The 27,763-nt window shown below is 44.2% G+C and overlaps 2 protein-coding genes across 2 annotated transcripts in view; one reads left to right on the top strand and one right to left on the bottom strand.

The window, feature by feature from the left end:
* The window catches only part of RPN2 (ribophorin II), a 25,179-nt gene extending 6,437 nt beyond the window's left edge, over positions 1–18,742 (top strand). The window contains exons 2-16 of the mRNA XM_009998793.1: positions 201–296; positions 1,457–1,632; positions 2,489–2,564; positions 2,943–3,077; positions 5,120–5,296; positions 5,666–5,784; positions 6,678–6,783; positions 9,084–9,175; positions 10,058–10,172; positions 10,820–11,014; positions 11,531–11,617; positions 12,174–12,269; positions 13,407–13,482; positions 14,382–14,511; positions 18,393–18,742. Of these exons, the coding sequence (XP_009997095.1) occupies positions 201–296; positions 1,457–1,632; positions 2,489–2,564; positions 2,943–3,077; positions 5,120–5,296; positions 5,666–5,784; positions 6,678–6,783; positions 9,084–9,175; positions 10,058–10,172; positions 10,820–11,014; positions 11,531–11,617; positions 12,174–12,269; positions 13,407–13,482; positions 14,382–14,511; positions 18,393–18,402 (1,686 nt within the window). The 3' untranslated portion in view covers positions 18,403–18,742. The remainder of the gene's footprint in view (positions 1–200; positions 297–1,456; positions 1,633–2,488; positions 2,565–2,942; positions 3,078–5,119; positions 5,297–5,665; positions 5,785–6,677; positions 6,784–9,083; positions 9,176–10,057; positions 10,173–10,819; positions 11,015–11,530; positions 11,618–12,173; positions 12,270–13,406; positions 13,483–14,381; positions 14,512–18,392) is intronic.
* Positions 18,743–23,013: 4,271 nt separating this feature from the next.
* On the bottom strand, positions 23,014–26,053 carry GHRH (growth hormone releasing hormone). Its single transcript, XM_009998703.1, has 5 exons — positions 25,974–26,053; positions 25,019–25,138; positions 24,148–24,252; positions 23,403–23,540; positions 23,014–23,077 (listed from the first exon to the last, which is right to left on the bottom strand). Exons 1-5 carry the CDS (start codon positions 26,051–26,053, stop codon positions 23,014–23,016), a joined length of 507 nt encoding a protein of 168 aa, XP_009997005.1.
* Positions 26,054–27,763: the final 1,710 nt, after the last annotated feature.

Raw genomic sequence — 27,763 nt, 5'->3', positions numbered from 1 at the left:
TCAGCACTTGACAGAGTAGGATGGGGGGGGGAGGTTCTAGGCTTTGCTGCATCACCAGTATTACTGGGGGTTTTGTTTGCCTCTTTTCAGTGTCAGAATGCGTAGCAGTGTACATCAAATTGTCAAGAGTATCATTTAAATCTCCTCTCAGTGCCTTAAGTCAAGACTGTTGGTGTAAGCTACCTTCATTTTCTTCACAGGCTGCCTGCAAGTTTGTCAAGTCTCACGTGGACTCCAGCAGTGTTGATTCCCTCTTCTATGCTGCACAGTCCATCCGGGTCCTGGCTGGCTGTGAGGTGAGTTTGGAGCTCTGAGCTCTGCAGACACATGTTAGCAAGGAGATACTTCTTTGGATCTTTTTCTTGGGTTTATTTTATGGCTAACTTTTGCTTTCTTTGAGTTGGTTGTACTCAGTTGTGTCTTGGGTAAATAAGTGAAGTGTCTGGGAATACTCTGTATGAGGCACAGTGTGAAGATATGAAGAAAGTACTTGGTCCAGAGTAATTCTGAGGGAGTGTTTCTTGATTAAACATTAGTGGCTAAGGACCAGCACCTTCTAATAAAATTCACAGCAGCTGTGTCAGTTACAAGCTCCTTTGGGTTTGGCTGTAAACTCTGTGTTGAAATAGTGACACAAATGCAGCCCACCTGTGCTGAGGGGTGAGTGGGTGATCCAAGCCCCATTTGTCATCAGTACCACCAGCTGCTGCACAGTGATGTGAGGCCAGATGAAAAGCAGTAGTGAGTTACCAGGATAAATCTGAATCCTGGATTATCCTGACTAATTCTTAAGCCCCCAACATAAGAAGGACATGGAGCTCCTGGAGTGAGTCCAGAGAAGGCCATGAAGATGATCCTTGGGCTGGAGCAGGCTCTGCTCTGGAGACAGGCTGGGAGAGTTGGGGTGTTGAGCCTGGAGAAGAGAAGGCTCCAGGGAGACCTTAGAGCAGCTTCCAGTGCTTGAAGGGGCTCCAGGAAAGCTGGGGAGGGACTTGGGACAAGGGCAGGGAGGGAGAGGACAAGGGGGAATGGATTAAAACTGGAAGAGGGGAGATTCAGGTTAGACATTAGGAAGAAATTCTTTAGTATGAGGGTGGTGAGACCCTGGCCCAGGTTGCCCAGGGAAGCTGTGGCTGCCCCATCCCTGGCAGTGTTGAAGGGCAGGTTGGATGGGGCTTGGAGCAACCTGGGCTGGTGGGAGGTGTCCCTGCCCATGCAGGGGGTTGGTGATCTGTAAGGTTCCTTCCAACCAAAATTATTCTATGACTAATTGATAGTTGACAGCAAAACTTACTATTAATTAAGCTAAAAGGTAATGAATTATAAAGGCTTTTTTTCCCCAAAAGGTTACAGTAGCTCACCAGTAGAACGTGTCACACCAGGAAGAAATCAGTGGTTGACTAAAGGCCTTATATTCTCAAGTGTGAATCAATGTGTTCCCTGTGTCTTTCCTCAGGTTACCATTTCAAATGAGACCAGGGAGCTGCTGCTTGCAGCTGTCAGTGAGGACTCCTCAGTCACCCAGATCTTCCATGCTGTTGGGGCTTTGAGTGCCTTTGGCCTTCCCTTGGCATCTCAGGAGGCACTTTCTGCCCTCACTGCTCGTCTGAGCAAAGAAGAGAGCGTGCTGGCGTAAGTCTTCAGATGGAAGGGATTCCCTGATGCATGGTTACCCTCTAGGCACCTGGGTTTGGGGGTAAAGGGTGTTTTAACACTTCATATTTGTAATGCAGATGTAGTAGAGTAGGTGCTGGTTTTCTTTGATCTCTTTGTCCTGTTCATTATTGTCCTTCTGGGGGAATGAAAAATATGGTTTTCAGGCTGTTTTCTGTATGATTTTTACAAAGGAGCTTATGTAGTTCCAGAGGAGTGGTCAGTAAAGAAGGCACATCCCAAAGAAGCTTCCTTTTTTGAAAAAATAAATCTATTCACAACCGATTTTTTACTTAAAACCCAGCCATGGTTCTTTGTCATTGACAGTTGTGATAGACATGATGCTCTTCCTTAGCCCTGATGTTTGGAGGTTGGGATGCCTGTACTGTGAGGTGGGAAAAACGTGCCAGAAAGCAGAAAGGATTCTTGGCATTTGTCACCAAAGAATTAAGTCATTTTACTGTGACAGGAGAGAACAGAGATTTCCTTAAAAGCCAGGGAAGAAAAGGAAACTTTAAAACTTGCTTTGATGATGAGAAAAACAAAAAAAAATGTTGCTGGAAGCCTTTGTAGCAAGTCTGGGGATCTGGGCTGTGCAGGGATCAGCATTTTGTCTTTTCTCTGCCTTTGAACCTGTGAGCTTATTGCAGCTAAAGTGACACCCCCTATGAATTCTAAGTTTCCACTAAATCATTTCAGATTCATTGCTTTGAGTCAGCTAATGCAGGTACAGCTGCTTTACACTTAATTAGAACAGAAACTGTAGTTGCTTTGACTTGAATAATGTTTGGCTTTTAAGGAAGGAAAATCATACAGTTGTTTGTTCTTGTTTAAGAACCATCCAGGCTCTGGAGACGGCATCTTACTTGTCCCAGCAGGCAGATCTAAGTGGCATTGTTGAGGAGATAGAGGTAGGAACATCCTATGTTCTCTAATTATTCAGGAATTTGTTAGATTTCTGTAGCACTAAAACATGTATTCATGTGAAACACAAAATGCAAAACCAACCTGGCTGACTCCATGCTGTGTTATGTGGGTTGGCTTGGCTCTTCCTTCCAAGCAGATATTTCTTCTGGACTTTTAACTGTTTCACAGTCGACTGAGACACAGAAAATAATTCCTTTTAAGTATAATTGAATCCACTAAAGGTTTCTTTTTCTTCCTGCTTCTGAATGACTATTAGAAAATACTTCAGTGACCCAGAACAGCTACTCTTGATTACTGGCCTAATGATTCACTGCAGTGGATCTATTAGATTGCATTTACATTTTAATAACTCTTTCTGTCAGGATCTTGTTGCTCGCCTGGATGACCTGGGTGGAGTTTACCTGCAGTTTGAAGAAGGGATTGAGGCAACTGCCCTGTTTGTTGCTGCTGCCTACAAGCTGTCAGACCACGTGGGTGCAGAGCCAGCCATGAAGGAGGTCTGTAGCTGCCCTTCCCTCCCTTGCACACTGCAGCTCAAATAAAGATCTGCCTCATCCCTGTCATGCAGTGCAGGAGGCCAGTAGAACTGGGAAGAGTTTCTGCTGGAGTGAGCACCCTCACTGAAAAGGGACATCTTAGAGGGAAAGCTAAGTAAAAGAATGTGGGAGGCAGTTCCACCTTCAACATCACAGGCTGGATTTTGTTTGGATTTTTACTTTTTCAAATGTACAGAAGGAAGTTGCAAGTGAGGTATAGTTTTTAATCTGTTTAGTGAGACAAGCTGTTGAAAAAAACCACCTTGTTTAGGAGTTTGTTCTGATATTTGGCACTTGTCCAGCATGTTCCAAGTATTTTCAAATGTTACTTACCTGTGAGGAAATGCAGGCACCCTAGTTTGGGTTGCCCAAACATTAATAACATACAATTAATAACATACATTAATAACAGTTGTTGGGGAGACAACATTAATAACATACACCTACAGGAGTCTAGATGGAAAAACTTGTCTAAAATGAAAGGCTGTTGGAAATTCCTTTTGAGTTTAAGCTAGAAATCATTACTACAAAGTGTCCATTTAGTTTAGCTTTTTTTCCCCACAACAAGTTAGCTGAGGGAGATGTAATTCTGATGGAGAATGGCAGCTCCCTGAAGCACAAGCCAAAGTGGCAGGGCTGAGACAGGAGTCAGTGTAAGACATCTGAGTTTATTCCTGGCTCTCTTCCATGCTGCTGCCAGACTAATGCCAAGTCATTTTCATGTCATTTTCAAGGTGGTGGTTCTGCTACACACAATTCAAACTGTCAGTGTCCAAGTGATGTTTAAAATAAAAAGACTAATTAAGGAAAATGGGGTAGTGTTGTTTCAGAATTGTGCTGTCAGAAAGTGCTATTGTTGGGGCTTAAAGCTTTATCTCTTGTGAATGGTGAGAGTGCCTCCAGAATGCCACAAAACTCTCTTTAAAAATTAACATCTAATACTTGAAAAAAATAGCTCCTCAACTTTGTTCCTCCATAATTTAAATGAGTATCAGTGATGAAGGTCTGGAGCTGTGCCATGCCCTCCATATAGAGGAAGAACACTGCAGGATTTGCACTGTTGGGGAGCATTGTAGGATCTGTCTGGGTGCTTTCTCTAGTTTAATGTCATGTACATTATACAAGTAGGAGGGTGAACATTTGAGATGCAGTGGATTTAATTTAAAGTGTTGTTTGTCTGTAGGCTACTAGGTTGTGTACTTGTTGCTTTAATTGCTGTTGTCTTTGATTATTTTCATTTCTGATTCCAGTTTAGCCCACAATCCTGTGCCTGTATCAAAGTCAAGTTAACCAAGCCCTGTGTTTTCCAAGCTAGGAGGGAGCAATGGAGGAATCTGAGTCAGATGGCACACTCTGTGGAGATAGATAGACTAACCCTGCAATGTCAGAATGCAGAACCAGGTGGGGGGTGCTGTCCCACTCCTACTTGGGAGAGAACAGATGAGCTTTGGCACATCCCAGAGCCGGGGCTGGCTCTCTGCTACTGGTAGTACTGCTTTAAAGCTAATCCTCTTAGCTGGAGGACACCGCTGAGCTGAAGGGGATAAGCCTGCATGGGTCTAGACTGGCTCCTTCCAGAGCCATTAGGATGCCTTGCATCACCTCTCCATGGCCTTCCCAGCTTGGCAGGTAGCCAGGACATCTAGCCTAGTCCTTCCCACCGTATGGTCAGACAACTTCATGGCTCCTGGAGCCACCTTGTCTTTCTGCAGCTACACCAGGTCTGGATGATTCTGAAGCAGGGGAAGAGGTAGTTTCAAGTTCTGGTTTTGCAAGTTTTCAGCACAATGACAGCAGTTGTGGTTGGAGAATAAAAATGCTAACATGATATTCAAAAGGTGGCAAATTGTGAATTCCCTCATAAGTTGAGTTATTTTTAAAGCAAATGGGAAATAAAATGGTCCTTGTGCACGATGTGTTTGTTAATAACATTGTACTGAGACGGTCTGCAGTGTGGTGGTAAGCTGCTGGTGCTTAGATGCAATTTGCTTTTGTTCTTTCAGGACCAAATTATCCAGCTGATGAATGCAATTTTTAGCAAGAAGAACTTTGAGACGCTCTCCGAGGCCTTCAGCGTCGCTTGTGCCGCCGGCGCTTTATCCCGGAACCGCTACCACTTGCCTGTCATTGTTGTCCCTGAGGGGCCTGCAGCTGTGTCTCACCACCAGCCTGTGCTCAGGGTGAGTCCTCAGCCCCAAATCTCATCTCTTGATTCAGTCTTTAGTATTGTAGGTCTGGGCTGACAGAATGTGTAAGGTGATGCCTTCCGTGTTTAGCTCTGAGACTCGGGTTCCAGTAGATCTGGGGTTTTAGTGCCTTTATGAAGGGATTCTTAGGAACTTCTGCTTACCCTGGGGTTACAAGGCACTGTGTGAAAGTCAGCTCTGCTGATTATAAACTTGAGCTTCCCTGGTTATGTTAGGTGAATCTGGGATGCTGGGCAGGGGAGAATTCTGGATGTATCTTGCAGTGGAATAGTGAGTCATCTGTGCTCTTGCATTTCCTCTGGGACAATGAGTTTCATGGACATGCTTGTTTTTCTCTTGTAGCTGCAAGTGACTGATGTTATGTCCCAACCCCTGACTCAAGCTTCTGTAACACTGGACTATGCCAAGTCTGCATCTAGCAAAGCCACCATCCTTCAACAGACAGCCTTTGCTCTCTCTGGGTAAGAATGTAATCTTAATTCTACAGTTTGCCAGGCAAACACGTGGTGTTTAAACAGCATCATACTTGTTTTCCATGTGTGTTCTTCCACCTGAGATGTTTTTACGGTGGAAAACCCGAAATGCTGTAGTTGTGCTTTGTTGGAAATGGGTGACTGAGCAAGTTTGGGAGTGATGGTGAAATTCTGTTGCTTTTTCTTTGATGGAGGGAATTGCAACATTAGTTTTCTGCTGCATTTATCTGCTTTCCTGCTTAATCTGGTTGACTGCACCCAGAGTTATGGTCAATGGTTCAGTGTCCCAGTCGAGGCAAGTGATGAGTTGTGTTCCTCAGGGGTCAGTACTGGGACCAGTGCTGTTCAACATCTTTGGAGACATGGACAGTGGGATTCAGTGTATCTTCAGCAAGTTTGCTGATTATACCAAGCTGTGTGGGGTAGTTGACACCCTAGAGGGAAGGGATCCATCCAGAGGGACCTAGACAGGCTGGAGAGAGAAGTGGACCAATGCCAACCTCGTGAAGTTCAGCAAGGCCAAGTGCAAGGTCTCTCACCTGTGTTGGCACAAGGGGTAATGGTAACTGAAAGAGAGGAGATTTAGGTTAGACATCAGGAAGAAATTCTTCACCATGAGGGTAGCAAGGCACTGGAATATGTTGCCAGGTAGGTTGTAGATGCCCCCTCCCTGGAGGTGTTCAAGGCCAGGTTGGATGAGGCTTGTGCAGCCTGGTCTGGTACGAGGTGTCTCTGCTCATAGCAGGGAGATCTTTGAGGTCCTTTCCAACCTTAACCATTCTATGCTGCTATATTTAGAGACTTGGTAGCAACAAGTTCCCAATTTCTAGGCAGCTGTTGGTGTCCTAGAGGGTACTTAGCACTGTGCTTTTTTGTTTCAGAGATGTTTTTGAGCTGAACTTCATGAATGCAAAACCTGCAAGTGGATATTATGATTTCTCCATCAGTGTTGATGGAGATAAGCGATTTATTGCTAACAAAGTAGAGGTGGGTATGCTTTTTGGTGGCATTTTTACTCACTGAAACAGTTTTGTGTTTACACCCCTTAAGGATTTTGCCATCTTTGTGGCATATTTAGCACGTTTTCCTGTAATGCATTGGATTTTGACCTGGGATTATGACCAGATTAATACCTGATCAAAAGAGATTTGTGCGAATTTCAGAGCTGACTTTTCACTTAGATGCTGATTCTACAGCATCTGACCAAAGGCTAGCAGTGGGAGTGTTCATATAGCAGCCCAAAGCAGCTATGTAAAAAATATTGCTGTTTGTTAGTTCTTCAGAGCATGCAGGTTGAGTCTGTAAATCTCAAGGCTTGGCTGACAGTTGTTTGGTGACTGATGTGTGGGAGGTGAGCATTTGTTGTTACGTGTTTGTGTAAGCTCTAGAGCCCCAGGAAGGAGACAAGGGAGTCTTTGGCATTTCCTAACTGTATGACTCCCTTGTATTGGAGAAACAGTGACCAAAGCAAAGGAAGTAATCCATTTCATGCATGCATACCCTCTTTTTTGTGACAAAAAGCTGCTATACCACACCTATCTGTAACAGAATTTTAGATAAACACTTGGGAGTTTCACTTCCCTCAAGCTTGTTACAGTGAGAAGAACATGACTTCTGTGACTATTCATCTAGTCACCTCACTGTCAGCAGCTGAAAATGCTCTTCTCCAGTGATGTCTGTTCCCAGGGTTAGTTCTTGCCCTCAATCACCTACTTACGGGAAAGATTAACTTTTCCCGTCTCCCAACACAGTCAGCATGGAGAGGAGGAAGACACTTCTTTACGACTGCTGGCTCAACTTCTCTGTGGATCAAATGGATGTTGTCATTGCAGCAGTAATGGCACGTAGGAGTGTCAAAAGGGGATTGATTGGCATTAATGCTGCTGCCTTTGTGTGAACTGCTTCTAATAAGACACATTGTTATGGGGGAGGACTGCTGGGGGAACTGCTTTTTTTTTTTTCCTTACTGTTATTAGCATTAATTGTCCTTAATGCACCATCGTTTTGACAGTAATGAGCTAAACCAGTGGGTTATTACTCCAGGCAGAGACTGCATTTCCTGGCATTAAAATATTTGAGAGATGTTTGTGTACTGGTCAGTTGGAAGGGGCTGTGTGCAGCAGCTCTGAGTTGCCTTCACTTCATTAAAAATGAGTATTTCATTAGTCCCATTTGCTCCCATCTCAGAACAAACTAAGGCTTTAGTAGAGGTAGCCTGAACAGTCTACATGTTAACTGATCCATTTTCAGGGGTAACCTTCATCTTAAATTACACTTCTTGTTGTAAAGGAGCTGCCAAGATCATTGTTTGAAGTCTGACCCAAATACTTTGGTTTATGTTTTTACATATTTTTTCCCACTGGTTCCCTGTGAATTATTTTTCAGGGTGAGGGTGTGGGGCTGGCTCACATGAGCAAACTTGTAATAATAACAAATTGGAGTATATGATGAAAAATATCTTGGCAATGAAACCTTAATTCTCCAGGGGAGCATTTGTAAGCTGTGGGAACAAAAATGCTAATTAAAAATTACAGACTGCAGTTACTGGTTAGGTTTAGGAGGACTGAAACCAGTGAAACCCACCAATGTTCACTGCTGAGATGGTCTGTGGTTTGGACCTGGGAGAGGGCAGGATGTTCTCTGCTCAGGGTTTTTGCTGCACTTAGCACAAAGGAGGGTGAGAAAAGGTGGTGTTTGCTGCCCTGCATGAAATGGTCAGTCCTGTTATTCTGAAGAAAGACTGGCTGAAGAAAGTGCAGGTCTGCAGGAAGACTTTGGCTTTTGCCTGCTGGTAAGAAACATCAGCAGAAACCTGTTGAGACTGTAGGAGCCAAAAAAATGCATAGCTGGTTGCTGTCTGGAGACCTCTCATCTGAAATTGCTATGTCCAGGAAGCAGAAGTACACGTGCATGTGCAGTTTGTGCATGATGTAATCTTTAAGAGCTGGTTTCTGCTGGTTTAAAAGGAAAAGTCGTTTACCTGGATAGTTGGACTGTTTTTAATGAAACAGTTCTCCCAAGGGCAGGTAACTCTAGCATGACTGAGAAGCTGGTGTCTTCAGAGCTGGCTGCTTGTGCAGAGAGGAAGGGGATGTGTTAGGGACTGATGCAGCAGCTCTGCTGGAAGGTAAATTGCTGTAGATCCTGTTGTTCTGGTTAGTTTGTGTCTTTGGCTTAGAGTAAGACCCCCTTTGGGGAAGGAAACAGAAGAGCTAAAGCTTCTGCAGAGAACTTGACCATAATTAGTATATGTAGAGAGCTCTGAGCAATGTTGTGTTCTCTTGCAGCTGAAAGTGAAAGTTTCCACAGAAGTTGGGATTACTAACGTGGATCTTTCTACTGTGGATAAAGATCAGAGCATTGCACCAAAAACAACCAGGTAAAATGACTCGGTTTGTGGGATCCTTTAAGGGGCAACTCTGGCTCTAGACTGCATGTCTTCTGAGATTTACCCACTTCAGCTAAACCAGAGGAATCTTGTACTGGAAAAACTAGAGTTAAACCCAGGCTGTTTCTCTTAAACCTCTGAGTTCATTGGGAGTATGCTTATTATTTTTACAGGTGGCTTTCCTTAATACTTAAGTAAGTACTAACAGAAGGCAAGCAACCTGAATCTTCTGTTCCTTTGTTGGCACCTCTCCATAACAAAAGCAGGTTAAAAGAATTCTGTTAATGTTTCTGGTATTACTTGGCTTTGGTAGAGGTGCTCTAAAGCAACAATTATGCCGTATTTGGAAGGTGTGGCTGTACCATTGCTAGGTGTCCTGGAATTTAAAGTAGGCTTTTTTTTAACCTGCATCTGTTACAGTGTAATGCATGGAATTTAATTTAGGTTGCACAATCTCTCTGAGACCCCTCTGTGCATGTGTTGATACAGCCTTCCTGTCCTGAAGTTTGAGTGTTGTTTTTTTTCTGTCCTGCTGCCCTCACACCTTTGGTTGTAGCATAGCTTTGCCTACATGGAATGTGGGGTGTAGTGTTAGCAAAACCTTCTTCTGATGTTCCTTTGAGCCTTACAACAAACAACTGGTTTACTTGAAAATGGGCAAAGTATGTAGCTCACCAAAATCCTGCCAAAAATTCCATTCATTTATTTTTATTAAATTGATGGGAAGAGAAAGACATGTTAGTTCACCTGACTTCGATCAAATAGCTCATTGGTGGTAAGTAGGCCGGACAGGCTTGCATGCCCTGTTTTCTTTGAAGGCCAGAGCTGCTCTTGGAAAATCAGCTCAGGTCTCTTTGGTTTTTTTCCTCCTAGGGTTGCTTACCCAGCCAAAGCCAAGGGCTCCTTCACTGCTGACAGCCACCAGAATTTTGCTTTATCCTTCCAGCTGATAGATGTGAACAGTGGAGCTGAACTCATCCCTCACCAGGTGAGGACAAATGTTTGTCATTTCTTTGTCACAGGTGTTCCATCTTGAAGTATCTGAGGTGACCATTGCTCTTGAAAAGATTTGATAGGTTTAGAGAAGCCTTATGTTTCTGACACAGGCTGTGGAAGATCACTGATCTTGGTAGGTGGGAGGTGGATTCAGTTCGTTTATTTGGCTGTATGTTCAGTGAAGCCTCTTCTGGCTCTGGGGATGTGTCATTTTAAATCAGCACAGGTAGTCTACACTGTAAAAGCACCTCTGATTTTTTTAATGTAGATTGTTTGCAGGTAAAGTTCTTGAAAGTAGATGTTTTTTTAATTATTTTTTTTCCCCATACAAAATAGGGAGGAATAGCCCCAAAAAACCCATACATCCCTGTTGTGTGCTGATGTGCTTTCCCTCTTGAGTGACCTTCAGGATATTTCCCTGTACTTCAAGTGGGCCACTGACCAGTCTTGGTACTGTGTTCATGCAGTTACTTGGAGACATTGGGCTCTGCTGGTTTGCAGGGATGTGGGCACCCAAGCTCCCAGTTTATAATCCCAGTGTTTATGTTGTGCTTTTTGACTGGGGGATAAATCTCAATTTGCTGGCATTTGTAAAAACACTGTGAGAGATTCCAGAAATGTTCCAATCTTTCCTTTCAGACCTTTGTCCGACTTCACAACCAAAAGACTGGCCAGGAGGTTGTGTTTGTTGCAGAACCAGATAGCAAGAATGTATACAAGTTTGAACTGGATACCTCTGAAAGAAAGACTGAATTTGACTCTGCCTCTGGTACCTACACTCTTTACTTGATAATTGGAGATGCCACTCTGGAAAATCCGATCTTGTGGAATGTGGTATGTACTTGGGAGCATGATGATGTAATTTTGAGATTACTCATAGTCTTAACAGGAGGGTATGGGACAGGCTTGGAAGAAAAAAGCTCAAATGTCTTTGTTCTTTGTAGTGAAGCAGAATCTTTTTTGGCCATTTATGGACTCTGAGGTTGGCTGTTCATTTTAAGTTTTGAAGCAAGACTGAAATGAACATTTATTTCATCATGCAGTGGAACAGAAACTTCAGACATTTATGGGTTTGATTGTTATTTCACAGCAAGCACTTCCAGGTTTAGCCTTTCCAGCTTGCTATGCTGGAAATAAGTCCAGCTTCTAGTGATGGGTGAATGGCATCACTGCCTGTGTTTAGGAGAGACTGCTTCTTAAAAATCTGGTGGCTTTGTCTTAGTTTCCTTTAAAATCATGTCAAGTCACAGATTCATAAATAAGGAAATAGGCAACAGTGATGGAGGAGGTTTTATAAGACTTACAAGATGTTAAGATAAAACTTCATGAAGCTGTACAATTTCATTTCAGGCTGATGTTGGGATCAAATTCCCAGAAGAGGATGCACCATCCACGGTCCAGTCCAAGAACCTCTTTGTTCCCAAACCTGAAATCCAGGTACAGTCAAACAAAAATTCTGTGTGAAGATGTGGGGCTAGTGCTACAAGTGTTATTTGTTCTCACTTTTGAAAATATCACCTCTACTTAAAAAAAGGTGAGTACTGTGGAAGTTATGTAGTTAAAGGAAGGCCAGGGTTACTGGAAGAAATTTGTTTTCAGTCCTCTAGAGTGTGAATACTTGTGTTGTGTGTCCTACCTGTGAGAGAGCATCTGGTATCACTGAGAAGACTGAACTATGTGAATTTGAGTAGGTAATAACACAGAAAACTCTCTGGATCTGAAGGTTTCTTTTGCTTCATTCCAGCCATCTGTGCTGATGACAAGCCAGTAAGTTCATCTCTATGTGCAAGGAGAAGTTAATGGTGCAAGAGATCAAATGTGCAGAGGCTGGAATAAGCATTACTTTAAAGACTCAGTGTTTGCCTTAAGAGGAATGCTTATTGTCCAAAGGAACATCTGGGAGCAGCACCAGGCTGCAGCTAGTCCTCTAGGGAGCTGAGAAGCTGCCCTGTTGGAATACTCCTACTTATGAGTTGGGTTTGTTTGTTTGCAGCACCTCTTCAGGGAGCCTGAGAAGAGGCCTCCCACTGTGGTATCTAACACTTTCACTGCATTAGTTCTCTCCCCGCTGCTTTTGCTGCTCGTTCTGGTGAGTAAACTGGGCCACAGAAGAAGAAAATCTTTTCCCATGAAGACCAAAGTCACTTGAGAGGTCAGACAGCTAAACTTTTTAATAAGAGGTTAAATTATTATTAAAGACTAGCACAGCAGTGCTGCAGTGGTAGCCAGCACATGTCAGTGCAGAGCACTGGAATGGTCCCTAAAGTGTTTTTTATTGTTGAGTTTATAGTCAGAAAATCACTGCTGCCCAGTTGAAGTAAGTGGGGTGAGTTTCTTCAGTGTGCTTCTGCTGGGAATGTTGAATACCAGTGGGAAGATGTTGTAACTAACCTGAGAGTTCCACAGGTGAGAAAGCAGTGATTCTGCTGGCACTTCATATATCCATCACATCAGCTGTGTTACCTAATCCTGTCTGCTTCCCATTTATGGACATAATTGGTATTTGTGTGTCTGTAGTTGAAACAACTACTGCTACTCACTGTATCATCAGATCAGTGTTTTGAACTTAGTACAAAATCCCATTTTAGGCAAGTGAAGTTACTCCTTATTTGGAGGATGAAACTGATCCCTGACTTGCTTGACAGTAATTTCCCATTAGCTATCCTCACTGAAAGCTGGCATTCAGATCTGGAGTTCACAGTGTTCATGTTGATGACTCTTCAATGAAAAATGTCATTGCTCCTGGTTTCCATCCTTCATTCCTTTCTCTTTTGTACTCTAAAAGCTGAAATGGTTTTTATGACCAAACATCTTGTACCTAAATGATTTGCTGTTATGTATCTATAGCTGTTCTTTTGCTGAGTCCAAAACTCTAGAACCTTACTTTTTTAAAATTAAAATTAATTCAACTGGATAAAAATAGCAGTGTTTATTTTTCTGCAAAGTGTAGATTTGGAGCAATACCCTCTCGTTTTAAGAAAGATAATTGAGGAGCTGTCTTTAAGCAGTCAGAAGCAGCAGGAGAAATCTTCACCAAGGGAGCTCAACAGTGTTGTCTTTAGCAAAATTACTGCTGTGTCCTCTTGTAGGAAACAAGTGCTTCTGTAGAGAATCCACTATTCATTGAAGAGCTTAAAGCAAACGGGCTTGAAAGATACTAAGTTAAAAACAAAAGCTTGAGCTCATAAGGCTGTTGTAACTTGGGTTTTGTTTCTTTTCCTCCTAGTGGATAAAGATAGGTGCCAACATCTCCAACTTCAGCTTTGCTCCCAGCACCATTGTTTTTCATCTGGGACATGCTGGTAAGTATCAGAGGCTTTCTGCTTTGTTTGACCTTCTCACCTGGGAGCTACAGATGAGAGCCCTGGTGGTTAATGGGCTTGAGGTCTATTAACTGTAATGACATAATAGCATAACATTTGTTCTCTTGTTTTCATCTGCCTTCCTGCTTTTCCTGATTGTTAATATGGTGATAAACCTGTTTTGGACATCAGCTTATAACAGCAGTCATTTTCTGGGCTCCTCTCACACACCATTTATGTGTACTTAATAGAACTTCTTATTTCCAGAGGTCACACTTTCTTTATTGCATATTTAGCCTTTGTAAGCAGGGAATTTCTGTGGGGATTGAAACCTGCAGGAATGTTGTCTTTATCTTTTCCTTAGAGGTCTTCCTATTAAATATTTTTTTATTCTTTGGCTGGGTCATTTATTTTTTTCTATCGATTTAATTGTGCCCTTGGCTGCACAGTTACTTACTGTCTTGACAAAATTTCAAAAACAGGAGGTTGGGAGAACCTGGGATCTACTGTACCCCAAATGACAGTGTGTTGATTATTCCAAGCCAGCTTCCTTGGAAGCTTTATAAAACTGTAAGCTCCTCCAGATGTGCAAAGGTTAATATCTTATATTGAAATCCAGAGTATCCTCCTTTTAACAGCCCTTAATGTCTATAATATGTCCATAATTCTGCCACAAGAAGGTTGGCTGCAAACTGTCAGCATCACATTTTTCTCCAGTATGGACACCCAGACACCTTCTTCCACTGGCAATAACATGGTCTTTAGACCTGGCAATTCAGAGCTTCAGAGATGAGACAGACCCCCAATTCCTAGGTCTGGCAGTACAACACAACAGTTATTCTGAAGATAATGAATGGTTGGTTTTGGAAATGCAGTTTCAGCCATGTGTTTTTCCACAGCAATGTTGGGACTCATGTATGTCTACTGGACTCAGCTCAACATGTTCCAGACTCTGAAGTACTTGGCCATTTTGGGTGGTGTCACGTTCCTGGCAGGCAACAGGATGCTGGCTCAGAAAGCAGTAAAAAGGTAAGCCAAGGACTGGTGGTTGGTGGAAGCAGCTCTTAAAATCAGCAGGGAGGAGATCACAATGGTGCTATGGTGTGTCAGTAACTGACACAGTAATTCTGCTTTTGGTTCTTGGGCCTGGTGTGTGCGGATGGGCTGCTCTTCTGTCCCACTTCTGTGCCTGTTGCCAGAATAAGAGCTTGAATTCATTAGGGTGACCAGTGGCTCACACCGAGGTGCAGCAACTGCTGCTTCAGAGAGAATGGTCCTGTTGGCCACCTTCTGGAAAGATCAGGCACGTGGAGAAAGCAAAGGGTGGAAGTCTGTGATGCATTCACTGGGGACTTTGATATAACGGGATATATCAAGCTCTTACATTATTGCTAGATGGTGGAAGCTCAACTCTTCTGTAGTTGTGCTGTGAGAAAAGTTGAAGGAGGAGGGGGTGTCTTACTGCTGTGTTCCCACCCCCCTGAAGGGGGATTCTAGAGAAGAGGAAAGCTGCTGTTTCCCAGAGGGGTGCTGCAACAGGCCAAGGGCAGCACACACAAGCAAAACCAGAGAAAATTCTGATAAATGTTACGAGATACAAGATTCAGTTCTGTGCTGGCACTGGACTGAGTCTTCACACTTGTCTTATGCTACTCAGTGTCTGGTGAATGTGCTGTGGCTTAGGCAGCCTGCAGGCAGTTTGCTGACCCAACCTTCCAGTACAGTGCAATAATTAGAGGGCAAACTCTCCCTTTCCTTCACTTCTGCCACACAGGGTTTTCATGTGAGACTTAAGTTTTAGCCCTTTTGTACTAATGTAGAGTTTGGCTTTGTAGATGATCTTACTGACCTGCTTTGCCATCAAACCTGTGCTTCTCTGACTTTCCCCTTTTTAAGCCAACAGGAGTTGTTTATCCTTGCATTCCTATTTGCATAGATACCCCTGGGTTCTCACTTTTGTATTACATTGTGTTAAAACCAGAGCAAGAGCCTTAAAAAAACCCACAAGAATATAATTTTTCAGGGGGTTTGCATTGATGTGTTGACTTTCAAACATCTGTACTTGCTTGGCTGTAGCAGGGAGGATAATTATTATAACCAACCCTTTCCATACCATCCTCCCAGCTTTCTCAGCTTTGCTCCCTTGGATGTCCAGCCCTTTCCACTCTGGCATCATAGCAGTTCCTACTGGGATTTTGTTGCCAACGGGGCTATGTTGTGTCATTTAATAATATTTTCTTTTTAATTTAAAGAGTAATGATAAAGTCATTAGTAATTACAGATTGCCTAGGCTACAGATTTGGGGGAAAAAGAATAGAATGAAACTTGTTTCTAAGTGTCTTTGCTCAACCAGGGCTTCTGTTAGCACATAAATGCAGGTGGTTGGTTCTTACCTCAAAGCACTGCAGGGGGTGTCTGTGCTTTTTCGCTGCAAGTGACATGAAGCCGCAACTACAATGGCAGATTTGAAAGTAAAACTTCTGCCTTAGGCTAAAGTTAAACCCTTTATACATGACTTTAAAGTTCAAAAAGACATGTTCTTGTTACCAGGCTGCTAGCCTGTCTCAGATGAAGTGCAGTGATAATTAACTGGATTGTGCTTTGAGGCAAAGCTGCTGTTCCACTATGGAGACCTGGCAGGCGTGGGAAGGGGACTGTATAAACCATCTTTTTTTTACAGAAGTTACCAGAAGGCCTGGTTTTGCTTTTTGCTTTTCTGTTGCTGGAGCAGGGCTGCTTTCCTCCTTCCTATCTTTTCTGAACCTCTCTTCCTCTCTCCTTTTGGCAGGATTGCTGCAGAGCAGAGCAGTAGGTTGGCAAAGTATAGGACGCTGCGGTAGAAGGGGGTTGTGCTAGTGACCAGCTCTCCTAGAAGTAAGGGCCTTTTTTGGAATTTGCCTTTCCTGGGCATGCTGCCTGTTTTCATTTCATGTCATCATTCACTCCTTGTACAAAAACATACCTGAGCTGAAGCTGCCTCCTTCCAACATCACTTACTGGGCTTTAAAGCAGTCCTTGGCCACAGCTGGGTTTGCATATTAGCAAGTGCGTGTCCTCTGAGATTAAATAAATTGCCTTTGTGTGATTTCCTTAATCATCTGAAGTCTGCAATAATATGTGCACATGTGAATATGCTGTCTTGGCCACCAAGCACCTGTCAGGTAATGAAATAAACCTGGTTTGAGCAGTATTGTAGCTGTAAATAAATTATTAGTAATGTTGGTTGGAGGAAAACATGATGCAAATGGCTGATCCAGGCTGTTCCCATCCTGCTGGTGGTGCTCCCTATCCCCATCTGCAGTTTTCTGGTTATTCGGCTGCCAGGCACTCTGCTGAATTGCATTTCACCTGGGGTGTTGAGAGCTCTGTGTGCAGCAGAAGCCAGGTCAGCACCACCTCATTGAGAACACAGTCTAAGCCCCAGGGCTCAGCCTCCTATTAGACTGAACTGGTTGTAGTGGCTCAGCAGCAGCCACCAGCCCCCTCCATTCAGTTCATCTAATAGGTCCCCATTATCAATTACCAATGCAAAGCCCTTCATTTCCTTTCATTCTGAGCAGGTAAGGTCCCAGTTTGCTACGTTCCCAGTGGTGTAGGAGCTTGCCACTCTGCATGCTGCCCAATTCTGAATGTCTCTGTGCTGCTTCATTTCTCATTTAGTGCACTGTTTTATTTTGGGGAAGGGAGAAAACCTCTGGGACAAATCCTGTGATGGGACTGCAGTCAGAACATGCTGCACTGGTACATCTCGAGCATCTGTTTTCTCTCGTGTTCATAGTGCTTCAGGCACACACACACACACACAGTGTGTTGAGCAGAGCTCAGGTTTTGTGGTGCAAAACAAACCCACTGTGGGTGGCTGTGTCTCAGAACCCACGTGCACTGTGATGGAAGCTCCCATCTGCAGATCAGATAGTGTGAAGGATGCTTTCATAAAAATTACCTATGGAGAATTTGGCATCGTGGCCCATAGAAAAACACCCTGTTACTATCTCTTCTCTCCCTGGAGTGTTTTGAGGTATTTGAGCACAATACAAGCTGTGACAAGTAACTGGAGAGGAACAGAAGTGGCTGTCACTTGCTCTTGTGGATGAATCCTGGCTGTTTGCTGGGGCTGTTCTGCTCTCTGGACACTTCTTTTTACCATAGCTTTGGGCCAGTGGTTTTCAGCTTTTCAGTGGCCTGTTACCACATGCCTCACAGCTGGGTTCTCTAGAGCTTGCATGTTTTGTTTCTCAGCCTGGTATTTTAACTCCTTCATTCCCTGTGGGCTGTGAGTAATCCTGGAAGATCTTGCAAATAACTTACTATCCACAAGCTAAGTTAAATTTTGCTGACATGTGCAGTCACAAGCGTTTTTCCTTATTGTTGGGTTTTCTGATGTCCCAGATAGGTCACTTAAGACTATATTGTTACCAGCTTCTAAGGCTGGACTGTCAAGTGCTCAACCTCCATAGCTGTGCTTGGGTCTGGCATCTCAGAAAGGAAAAGGACCCCAAAAAGATGGGTCTGCTGTGCCCACATTAGACTACTTCATCTTCTTGGGGATATGAAAATCTTTGTGTTTACGCAGACAAACTGATTCCAAGGGGATATATTGTCCCTGTTTAAAGAAAGGAGTGGTTAAGGTACAGGCAGGCTTTGCTTTCAGCCCTGCTTTTTTTGTTCAGTTCTGTATTTTACAAGGCTCGTTCATCCTTTTTGCACCAGAAATTAACCTTCATTTTGTCTGACCATTTCCATCCTCCTTGAATTCAGTCCTCCATTCCATTGGAGTACTTGTTTTATCACTGAGATCAGCTTTTCAGAGCTTCCTCTGAGAGAGAATGAGGGGGTCTGGGAACAATTCTGCTGTGCAAGGAAGTGCTTTGTTGCCTGGAAGAGTTAATTTTTTTGGTTTTTCTTTCCAGGACACACTAGTACCAGAAGAATGGAAGAAATGGGAAAAAACAAAGCAATTGCCTTCAGAACAGAAGTGAATAAATAACTGAAAGACCACAAGAAGAAAGGCAGAAGCATTTTTATTTTTTTTACATTGTCAAAAGGGTGCCAGTTATACCTTTTTTTTTTTTTTTTAATCTGATTTTCATCGTTGTGTTGATGCTACTTGAGGGCTTTTCATATGAATCTGGAAGTTCCTTTCTTCCCTGAATCCTTCACCCTTTTTTGTCCCAGGATGTTTGAATTTCCTTTAGAAAAAGAGGAACAGAAATTACAGTTCTGCTTACCCAAGTGCTAAATGATTTGTGAATAAAGAGGAAAGAATTTTGTCCTGATTTTTGTTTTCTGGCTGTCTCAGAGGCTCTGATTGGAAGTTGGGCTGACAGGAGAATGAGAAGAGCTTTTTCTGATGGGTAATTTTGTGTGTGAGTCATTGCTGTGTGAAGCTTCCTGTTCTTTCCTGACCTCTCCCAGTGGGGCATGTTTATTGGGAGGGACATCCTGCTCCTCTCTGTCCCTCGTGTGATGCTGTCACTTGCACTTCTCCACTGTTCTCTCTGACCTCAGGGTGGCCCCATGGACTGTGCTGAGTTGCTGTGGGCCCTTGGGGCCTGGCCCTTGCTGGGAGCCAGCTGCAGTGTTGCCTGTGTCTGTCCCTGGCAGGTTTGGTATGTCCCTTGAGTGGGTTCACTTCCTTTTCAGCCTCTGGAAGTAACCTTTTCACTCCAAATACAAGCTTGATTGAGGGTATTGTCTGTTCTTCCACAAACCCAATGCCTGGAATCTGCTGGCTGCCACGTTTGAGTGCTCTAACTTCTCTTGGTTACCACCTTCAAGACCACCAAGCAGTCTTGAGGCAGCAGATTTGGGCTTTATTGAAGGACACACTGACAGTAATAACCAAAGGCCAAAATTTCTTCCTGATGAGCAACTTCCACATGGGAAACTTAACAGTTTCCTCCCCTGCATCTGTTTGTTGGCTCGTCCCCTGACAGACCAGTTTCTTTAAAGGCCTTTTGGCAAAGGAACTTAATCAAATGTCTTCTGGAGAGCCCAGAAAGATATATTAACCAACAAGCATGTGGATAAAGGGTGTGGAACTGAGTCCTCTGAAGAACTTCACATGTGTGAGACATGACTCCACTTCATAAAAGCCATCTTGCTTCTTTCCCACTGCAGTTGTTCACACTTACCTCACTGTTTCAGTTCTTTGTAATAGTTTCTACCCATTTGTTCCATGTGAAAGTTCTCCTGTACACCATGGAGGTTTAATGAACTGCTCCTTGGACCTCCTCTGCACTCCTTCAAAACCCTCATCTCTTGCTGCATTTGAGTCCTCTGGGAATAAAGGAATTTTAAGCAAGAAATAATTAAGCTGCTATTTCTAGTATTTGACTTCGGAATTCCTTTTCAACCTGGTGAGTTATTTTTGAGCCTTGTATTTTATCAGCTTTGTTTTATAACTTATTTTTTCACTGATGCTTCCTGCTAGGACAGCTCTCCAGTGCTTTCCCTGTAGAGGTTCGGCACATTATCCAAGGAGAACACAGATGCCAAAAGAAAATCCTGGTGTGCTGCTGTGATCTATCTTCTCTAAGCTGTACGTGTTCCTGTTGATTTTCTACCTCCTCAGCTATCTGTTAGGAAAGGTTGTTTTTATTCTTTGGGCCTTTTATTGCCCATTTTCTGATTTGCTGTATTTGTTTCTATATTTTATCTCCCAGAGTTTGAGCTTGTTTCCTCATTTTGACACAAACTGAACTTTTAAAGGGAGTCCCTTCTATTTAATCACACAGACTCAGGTCTTTCCAAAGTGTTTTTGTTAGGTCTTTTGATTTTTACCTGGAGTATCCAATCTCATGTTTGCATATAACTTTTATGCCACTTAACAGAATTTTAAGTTTTTTTACTCCCACATTTATTTACAACTTGGGAAAGCTGCTTCTTTTGTATAATTGCTTTCCATGGAACAAGCAAGTCCTGATGGCTTCTGGTGTGTTAGTTGTTACAAAACAGGGTTACAAACACATTTAGAATCAGGCCTGCTCAGGTGTTTTTTTCTTCTGTGTGTTCTCTGTCCAGCTGTACTGTGGAGCAGAAGGATGGCTCATGTCTGACTGTGCCAGCTGCCTGCCTGCAGAAGAGTAATAGGTTGCCCATTAGTGCACTTGCTGCTGTCACACCTTCACTGATCTTCCTCAACATCCCCTCATTGCTCCCCACCCTGCTGGGGAGTTAGTAATATTTTTGTAGTGCTGGAATTGTAAAAACCTGAACAGGGAATATTTCTAGGGATTTGGTACAAGTATAAACTCATTTCCATGCATGTGGGAGCCTGCTGTCCTGAAACAGCAGATTCTGTGCTTCTGTGATTCTATTAAAAACATGGTCAGCTGTGGAAAAATGAGGTGGTATCTACTGCAGACTATCAATAACTTGTTTGGGTGCAAGGAGGGATGGTTTCAGAGGCATGAATATGTTTCATGTCACTGTATTTCCAACCTTGTCTTGAGTTATTGGTGTTGACTCAGTGCACTTGACCCCTGCCTTTGAGCATCTTCCATTCTGGGCCCAGAAACAAGAACCTAATGTCTCAGCAGACAAAAAGCCATCTTGACCTGCTGTTGGACAGGTTTATTTAGAACCATTTTTATTTCCCAGTAATGATGGGAAACCAGACCCCATCCTGACGATATTTACATTTCTGAAAATGTGATTATTACACAAACAATTGGAGAATTGGGGTGACAGGGAAGGAAGCAGTTGTGTGAGATCACTGGGTTAATAACTTAATACTCTGAAAACATTTACAGTTGTAACCCTAGCCATGGTGGAGTGCAGAGCCACTGGCTGACAATTCAAACACAGTGACAGCCCAACCTGATGCACAGGGATCTCCTTTAGCTCTAGCAGGGCTGTACCTTTGTTTGAGCACCTCAAGGATGAGCAGTAACTGGTAGCTGAGCTTTGCAGAGCTCAGTTTTTTGCTGCCAATGCTCTGTATCAAGGAGCTAGACAGCAGCAGCTCACAGCAGTGTTTCTAAGGGGTGGCAGATGTGTGGATTCATGTCTTACCTGGCCCTGCTCCAAGCTGCGTGTGTGGTTGTGCCATCAGCATCTATTTAGAGGAGGCTATAATCAATTTACTAAGTTGCCTAAAGGTGCCTTTTGGTGGCCTCATGTTTATTAATCAGGCCCTCAAACAGAATGATGACTTGGCAGAAATTTTGCTATGCTTTGTAATTTGGAAGCCTTAATTAGTAGGCAGTATGTGCCCAGATTACAAATGTATTGGTTGTTTTGGTCTTTGTATGTAAAGCAGCCTGAGGTTAAACCATGGAGGTATTTTTTTATGCTTTGTAATTTGGAAGCCTTAATTAGTAGGCAGTATGTGCCCAGATTACAAATGTATTGGTTGTTTTGGTCTTTGTATGTAAAGCAGCCTGAGGTTAAACCATGGAGGTATTTTCTGATTTTCAGTAAAAATATATATATATATATATACCAGACCAGCATATAGAGAGGGGAGTTAAATTTTAAGGGCTCAAATAAATAAGTAGCATATCAGAACTGCATTCCTTTGAACAGATATGAGGAGTGTATACATCAGTTTCCAGCTGGTCACATCCAGGCATGTCTTCAGTGCTGTGAAGGGCTTATTGTCCAGCTAGATCCATCAGCTCTGAATTGTTCTAGACAGAAGCAGGAGGAAAAGAGAATTCTGAGGAAACTCTGTGAGAGCACACACAGAAGTTTTTTCATTCTTTGGGGGCTTTTCCTGGCTGAGATTATTTGTGGAAAGGTAACCAAGTCAAGCATGGCAAGAGACATGCTGAAATGCCATGTCCTGCCAGCTGAATCCATAGGCATCATGTATGTAAAGTTCTGCACTTCCCCTCCCCAGCCCCTTTTTGGTTTCACGTGCATAAAGGTCTCTCCACACCCCTTTATATAGTGCTGCCTGGGGCTGGTCAGGCTCAGTTTCTATGGGACAGAGCAATAGGATGAGGTTGCTTCAAACAGAACAACTGACATTTGTATGAGTGAGGGTATTCCCAAGGATGGACTGTCTGCTGGCTCTTGGTCTCTTAGAGCTGGTAAGATTTAGAGTGCATTTCAAGTTCCAAGTGACTATTTCAGGAGTGAGGGGTGGATAAAACAGTAACACTTCTATTCAGTGCAAGAAAAACCTGGAATGTCCCAGGGATTTAGAGGCAGGTTCTGCTCCTGGGGGAAGATTTGTCTGCCTTTAGCCCAGCTTAGGCACTCAGGGACACAGTCTCGGGCAACTTTACAAGGCTGCTTTTGGTTGCTGCAAGCCTGTTGCCAGACATCTGCATGCAGCTTCACAACACATCATCTCCTGTTCTGATTAACAGAACTTCAGCTACTTGACAAAACTGATTGGGAGTTTTTTTCCTCCTTAGAATGCAGCAAGCAGCCCTTTTTCAGAGACAGCAGTGGAAGTTGGCTTGGCTGAAGGAGCTCTCCTTCAACTTGCTTGAGCAGTGCAGAAGCAGTGTGCTGTGTACTGAGCTGAGCAGGGAATGGTACTCACCAGAGCATGGGGAGATGGAAAGGGAGAGAGATTTACATGAACTTAGCCAGGGTGCTGGGAAAGCCCTCTAACTGGCTGCTGCTGATGTCCTGAGGCCTGGGAAAGGAGAGAACAGGACAGAGGTGGCATAATTGGAATGGAGAGAGAAATTACTCTTTCCACTGCTATTTTACTGAATTATCAGGGTGAGAAGACACAGCACAATGATGTGCTGGTGTGCATGGTGCAGGCTGGCTCAGGAGAGGCTGTGCCTTCTCTGCACCCTACTTGCCCACCTAAGGGAAGGGCTGGGTTAGGCAGTCAGGTAAGAGCTTTATTCTCTGAGAGTATCTGAAAGGTGATAACTTAATCCAGTAGCTTCACATCTGGAAGCCAGACAGCAATAAGGACTTTGTCTTACAATGTCTTGATCCCCACCTACCTTTGGCTCTGCAGAATGGCTCCCAGGAAGTCCCTCAGTACCATCTGCTGGTGGTAGTGGCTGTCCATCAGGATGCTGCCAGACTGGCGCCTGCTCAGAAATTCATGCACCCCTTCCCCTGGGCTGCTCTCACTGCTTCTGTTAATGCAAGGATGAGAAACATCTCTCTCAGAAATGCCTCTGAGTCACTCCAAGTTTGGCCCAGGCTGAGCAGCACAGCAGTGAAACACACTGGGTCTGAGCCTGGGCCAGTCTGCTTAGTTTCAGTAAGAAACTGGTCAGCCCTACCTGCTGCTGTATTAGGAGAGGGGTTGGAGCTGGCACCCATCTGACTAGTTGGTCTTATTTAGTGGCAGTCCTTGATCTTTCTAGCCAAAGCTACCCAAGTGGTAGTGGAGAGGTTGTTTTCTGTGCTCAAACCAGGCCAGGGATAACTTTTCTACCAGTGAATGATCGTTGCAGTTATTATTTGCAAATATTATTGCTTGTTGATACTATGGTAGAGCTCTCAGCTGATCTGACACTGAGAGCCTCGGAGGAAAGGATTAATTAGGCTGCTTAATTATAGCTGTGATTAGGGGTATCCGAGACAGAGGGATGCAGGATGCCCTTTGGGACATGGAACAGCAGGAAAGATTCCTTCTGTTGCCGTGGAAGGCAGCTACTGCTTCTATGTGCATGAAAGAAGCTGCCCAGTGTACCAAGCAGAATTTTAGCCCTAGGGACAGCAAAGCTCTGTGCTTACCCAAGCCTCTTGCCAATGATGGTCTGTAAGAATTTCCGGGCAGAGATCTGCCCCAGGAATTTCCTGTAGTTGTCAGTGAATATGGCATCAGCGTGGCGCTGCATCCTAGGGGTGAGAGACAAGCAGAAGTTGTGCTCCCTGAGCTGGCACTCAGCCTTCTAGGTGACAAATGGGTGTTTCAGGTGACTACAGACCAGATGTGACACTGCTGGGGTCAGGGGCAGGTAAGCACAGCCAACACTTTGTGGTATTGGACTGTGCTACTGTTGGAGGGTAAAAGGATTTTAGGAAGCTTAGTCCTGACAGGGAGGCAACAGGCAAAATAAAATGTCAGTTAATTAGTACCCAGACTAAAAAAAGTGAGGAGAAGTACCTGCAAACCAAAGATGAGGTCAGAGAATCAGTGGAAAAGAGGAGAACCACAGTGGTTAGACACAGGTAAGGGAAGTACAACCCACTTGGCTGGTCCCACTGTCTTAAGGATGGGTTCTCTGTGCTACAGACAGAAATAACCATCCTCCATCTCCAGGCAGGGATGGAAAGGAGAGGCTCTAACAACCATACAGATGGATTCCCAGAGCCCAGTGGAAAATTATGTTCCCTGCAGGAGTGCTGGGCCTGTGCCCCTGCCCCTGTCAATATGTCATTGCTGCTGGAGGGACAGCAGCCTGGTTGTGGACACAGGTGATGGTGAGAGCTGCTGTGGTCCCAGCCTGCTGCTCTGATTGCAAAGCTCAGCTGGGTTCTTCCTCAAGAGCCTGAACTTTGCAGTGGTCATGGGACTAAGTGACCTGCTGGTTTGCTCCCGGGCTGGAGAAGATCATAACCAGCATGTTCTTGCTGCAGTAGAGCTGAGAGGTGAGGTACAAACCTTTTCTCTGTGGGGTCTGTTAACAAACCCTCTTCCTCCTGTTCCTCTGCCAAGGGGTTATGGCTGTTGTGTTGTAGCTGGAAGTTGAGGGCCTTGGCAGCAACTGGCCCTGGGCTGTACCTGCAAGACACACCCAAGGCTCACTGCAAGGTGTTCTCAGTTGCCAGGCAGGGATCAGCCTTCTTGGCCACTACTCCACGTTCTGCTTTTTCTTTCTCCTTTTGCCATCCCCATCTCATCAGTAACACAAGTGTTGCCTGTCACTCTCCCCAGCTAGAAGCTGCCCTGAAGCTATTTCAGCAGTGAAATGATGGTTGATAGAGCTGCCCCAAACACACGTATCCCCTCACTGAGCTCCCAGCCTCCTCCAGCAAAATTCCAGCTATTCTGGTATCATTACACCACGGCTGTGGCACAAGGCTAAAGCATTTTCCATGGGATGCTGCAAATCCACGTTGTAGACCCCAGTGCTCAATTTTGTGCTTCCACTGATTTGTAGTGGTATGAAAGAATATCACACATTTTAACAGTTGGCAAGAAAATACTTGAAATATTAACAGGCAGATGTTGAGCTCAGGTACTAGAATACCTGCAGTTCTGATTTCCATGCAGGTGGCCTGCAGGCACAAATTTTAATCAGTGATGGAGCCAGTGGTGCTGGCTGCTCTGGAAATAGCCAGATTTACCTTTATAGGACCTAGCATTCAATTCTAAAATGAACTGTTTGGGCTGAAATAACCTCTCAGGTGCCTACCTTCTTTGAAAACCACCTCTAGGCTAACAGTGTGCCTAAAAAATTAAGCCAAGGCAAAGAAATAGATTTTCCAACACACACATAGTTAGTTCTTCTGGCTTTCAGAAGTGCTGGCAACCTTCCTTTGGCACGTGCTGATTTTGCACAAGGTGAAAGATGAGGCAGGAAGCACCAGCATGGGCATCTCAGCCAGCAGCTTACCTGAGAGCTGGGTAGAGAGGAGAGGAGATGGAGCATGTGACCAAATGCAGGAACAGCAGCAGAGTGGCCTTATCCAGCATCTTCCACCCTTGGGGTAACCTGAAACATAGAGCAGTGAGATGCTGAGGGCCAGGAGGGGAGGCCAAGTGCCACCTTCATGTTCTTGGTCCCCCTGCTTACTTATTGGCACAAAGGGGCTGGATTTGTGCCTCTTGTGTTTGTGCTTATGGTGCTTCCCAACGCAGAGATGTCTTGACATGACAAAGTCTTTGCTAGGACGTGCAGTTCCTGGAGGCAGTGGCTGTGTGTGACTGCTCAGGGGGCTGGTGGGAGGCAGGGCTGGTCAGCAGGGTTTCATGCTGTGGGACCCCCTTGTTGACCTGTCCCCTGGCTGTGGTTGAAGGAGAATTAGGTTTTTTTAAAACCTTTCAAAGGTATAACAATACTTTGTTGCGAAGAGAGCTCTTTCCAAATGGAAAGGGATTGCTTGGGCTTCTAATTTCCCCAGCAAACTTTCCAAGCAGGTTTTACTGGCAGTGGTGGCAGGAGGGCACCCATTCTGATGGGAAACATCAGCAGTGAGCTCTGTTCTACTGCTTGGAAAGAGCTGCCCACCCCTCTGGTAGGGGGGACTAATTAAGGACCAGTGTTCATGTAAGTGGGTCCCATCTGGATACTGAGGAAGTCAATGACAGAATTAGTGGCAGTGTCAGAAGTGCATAGGCAGACAAGGTGGTGCACTAAAAAAATGGGGATTCTTATCACAAACTTGTTCTCAGCCCATTCCCTGTTCCCTGATGGGCTGGGAGTTCAGCAGCTTCCCTACCTGTTCATCTGGCGTCCAGCAGAGGGAATACCTGGTGGTATCCCCTTCCTCCAGTACCTGGTTTCTTACAGCGCTACTCTGGCCCCTCAGAAAGCCAAGGAATGCTCAGAAGCAGCAAAAAAAATGACTTTAAGAGAGGCTCGCCGGGCTTCTGGTTTTAAGGCAAATTTGCTGCCTTTTTTATTCCCCATCTTCTTCATTTGAACTTGAAAAAGCTTATCTCTTTTGTGCCTCTCTCCCCTAAATATTTTATTTCTAGAATACAGCCCTGCTTACCACTTTCTTTCTGCATCTGTTTTATCTTTGAATGCTGGGGTTTCCTCCAGAATTACTTTTTGTCCTTTTGAGTTTGGTTTTGGTTTTCTCTTCCCTGTTATTAGTTTCATTGTGATCATTATTGGGGGGGGGGAGGGGGATGTTTTCAGTTTCTGGTTTTGCCTTTCTTCTCCTGTCTTGCTTTATCTTCTCTCCCTTCACTACAGTCTGCTTCGTGGGCATTTCTGTCTCCCTTTTTCCCTCTGGAAGGAGCCTGAAATGAGAAGTCCCACAGCCCTTCCCTGTTAGTGTCTGCTATTTCAGAGGAGAAGCTGGGGAACTGAAGTGTCACCCTGCATACAGGCAGCTTGACAGCTCTGCAAAACCTTCAAAATTCTCCTGAGGTGAGGAACACTTTACTCTCCTTTCTGGCAGCATGGAAAAAGAATTATTAATAAATAAATTCCCCTTCAGATGAAGAGCTTCTAGTGCCGTTCCAGCAGATACAGCCTAATAGCTTCACTCCATCCTGTGCGCCAGCAGCACCAGTGATGTTGCAGAGATGGGGTAACTTGCTGTTTCTGAAACCTTAACCTGATCAGTCTTAAAAATACCACTATGTAGATGAAAATAAGTTTTTCCTGTGGTTTTAGAAAAGTTCAGATTTTTATACCATGAAAGACTACATCAGCAAAGCAGAAATCCTTTC

This window comes from Chaetura pelagica, unplaced genomic scaffold (assembly GCF_000747805.2).
Source record: "Chaetura pelagica isolate M959 unplaced genomic scaffold, ChaPel_1.0 scaffold275, whole genome shotgun sequence".
Lineage (NCBI taxonomy): Eukaryota > Metazoa > Chordata > Aves > Apodiformes > Apodidae > Chaetura > Chaetura pelagica.
This window is presented reverse-complemented; position numbering and strand designations above follow the sequence as displayed.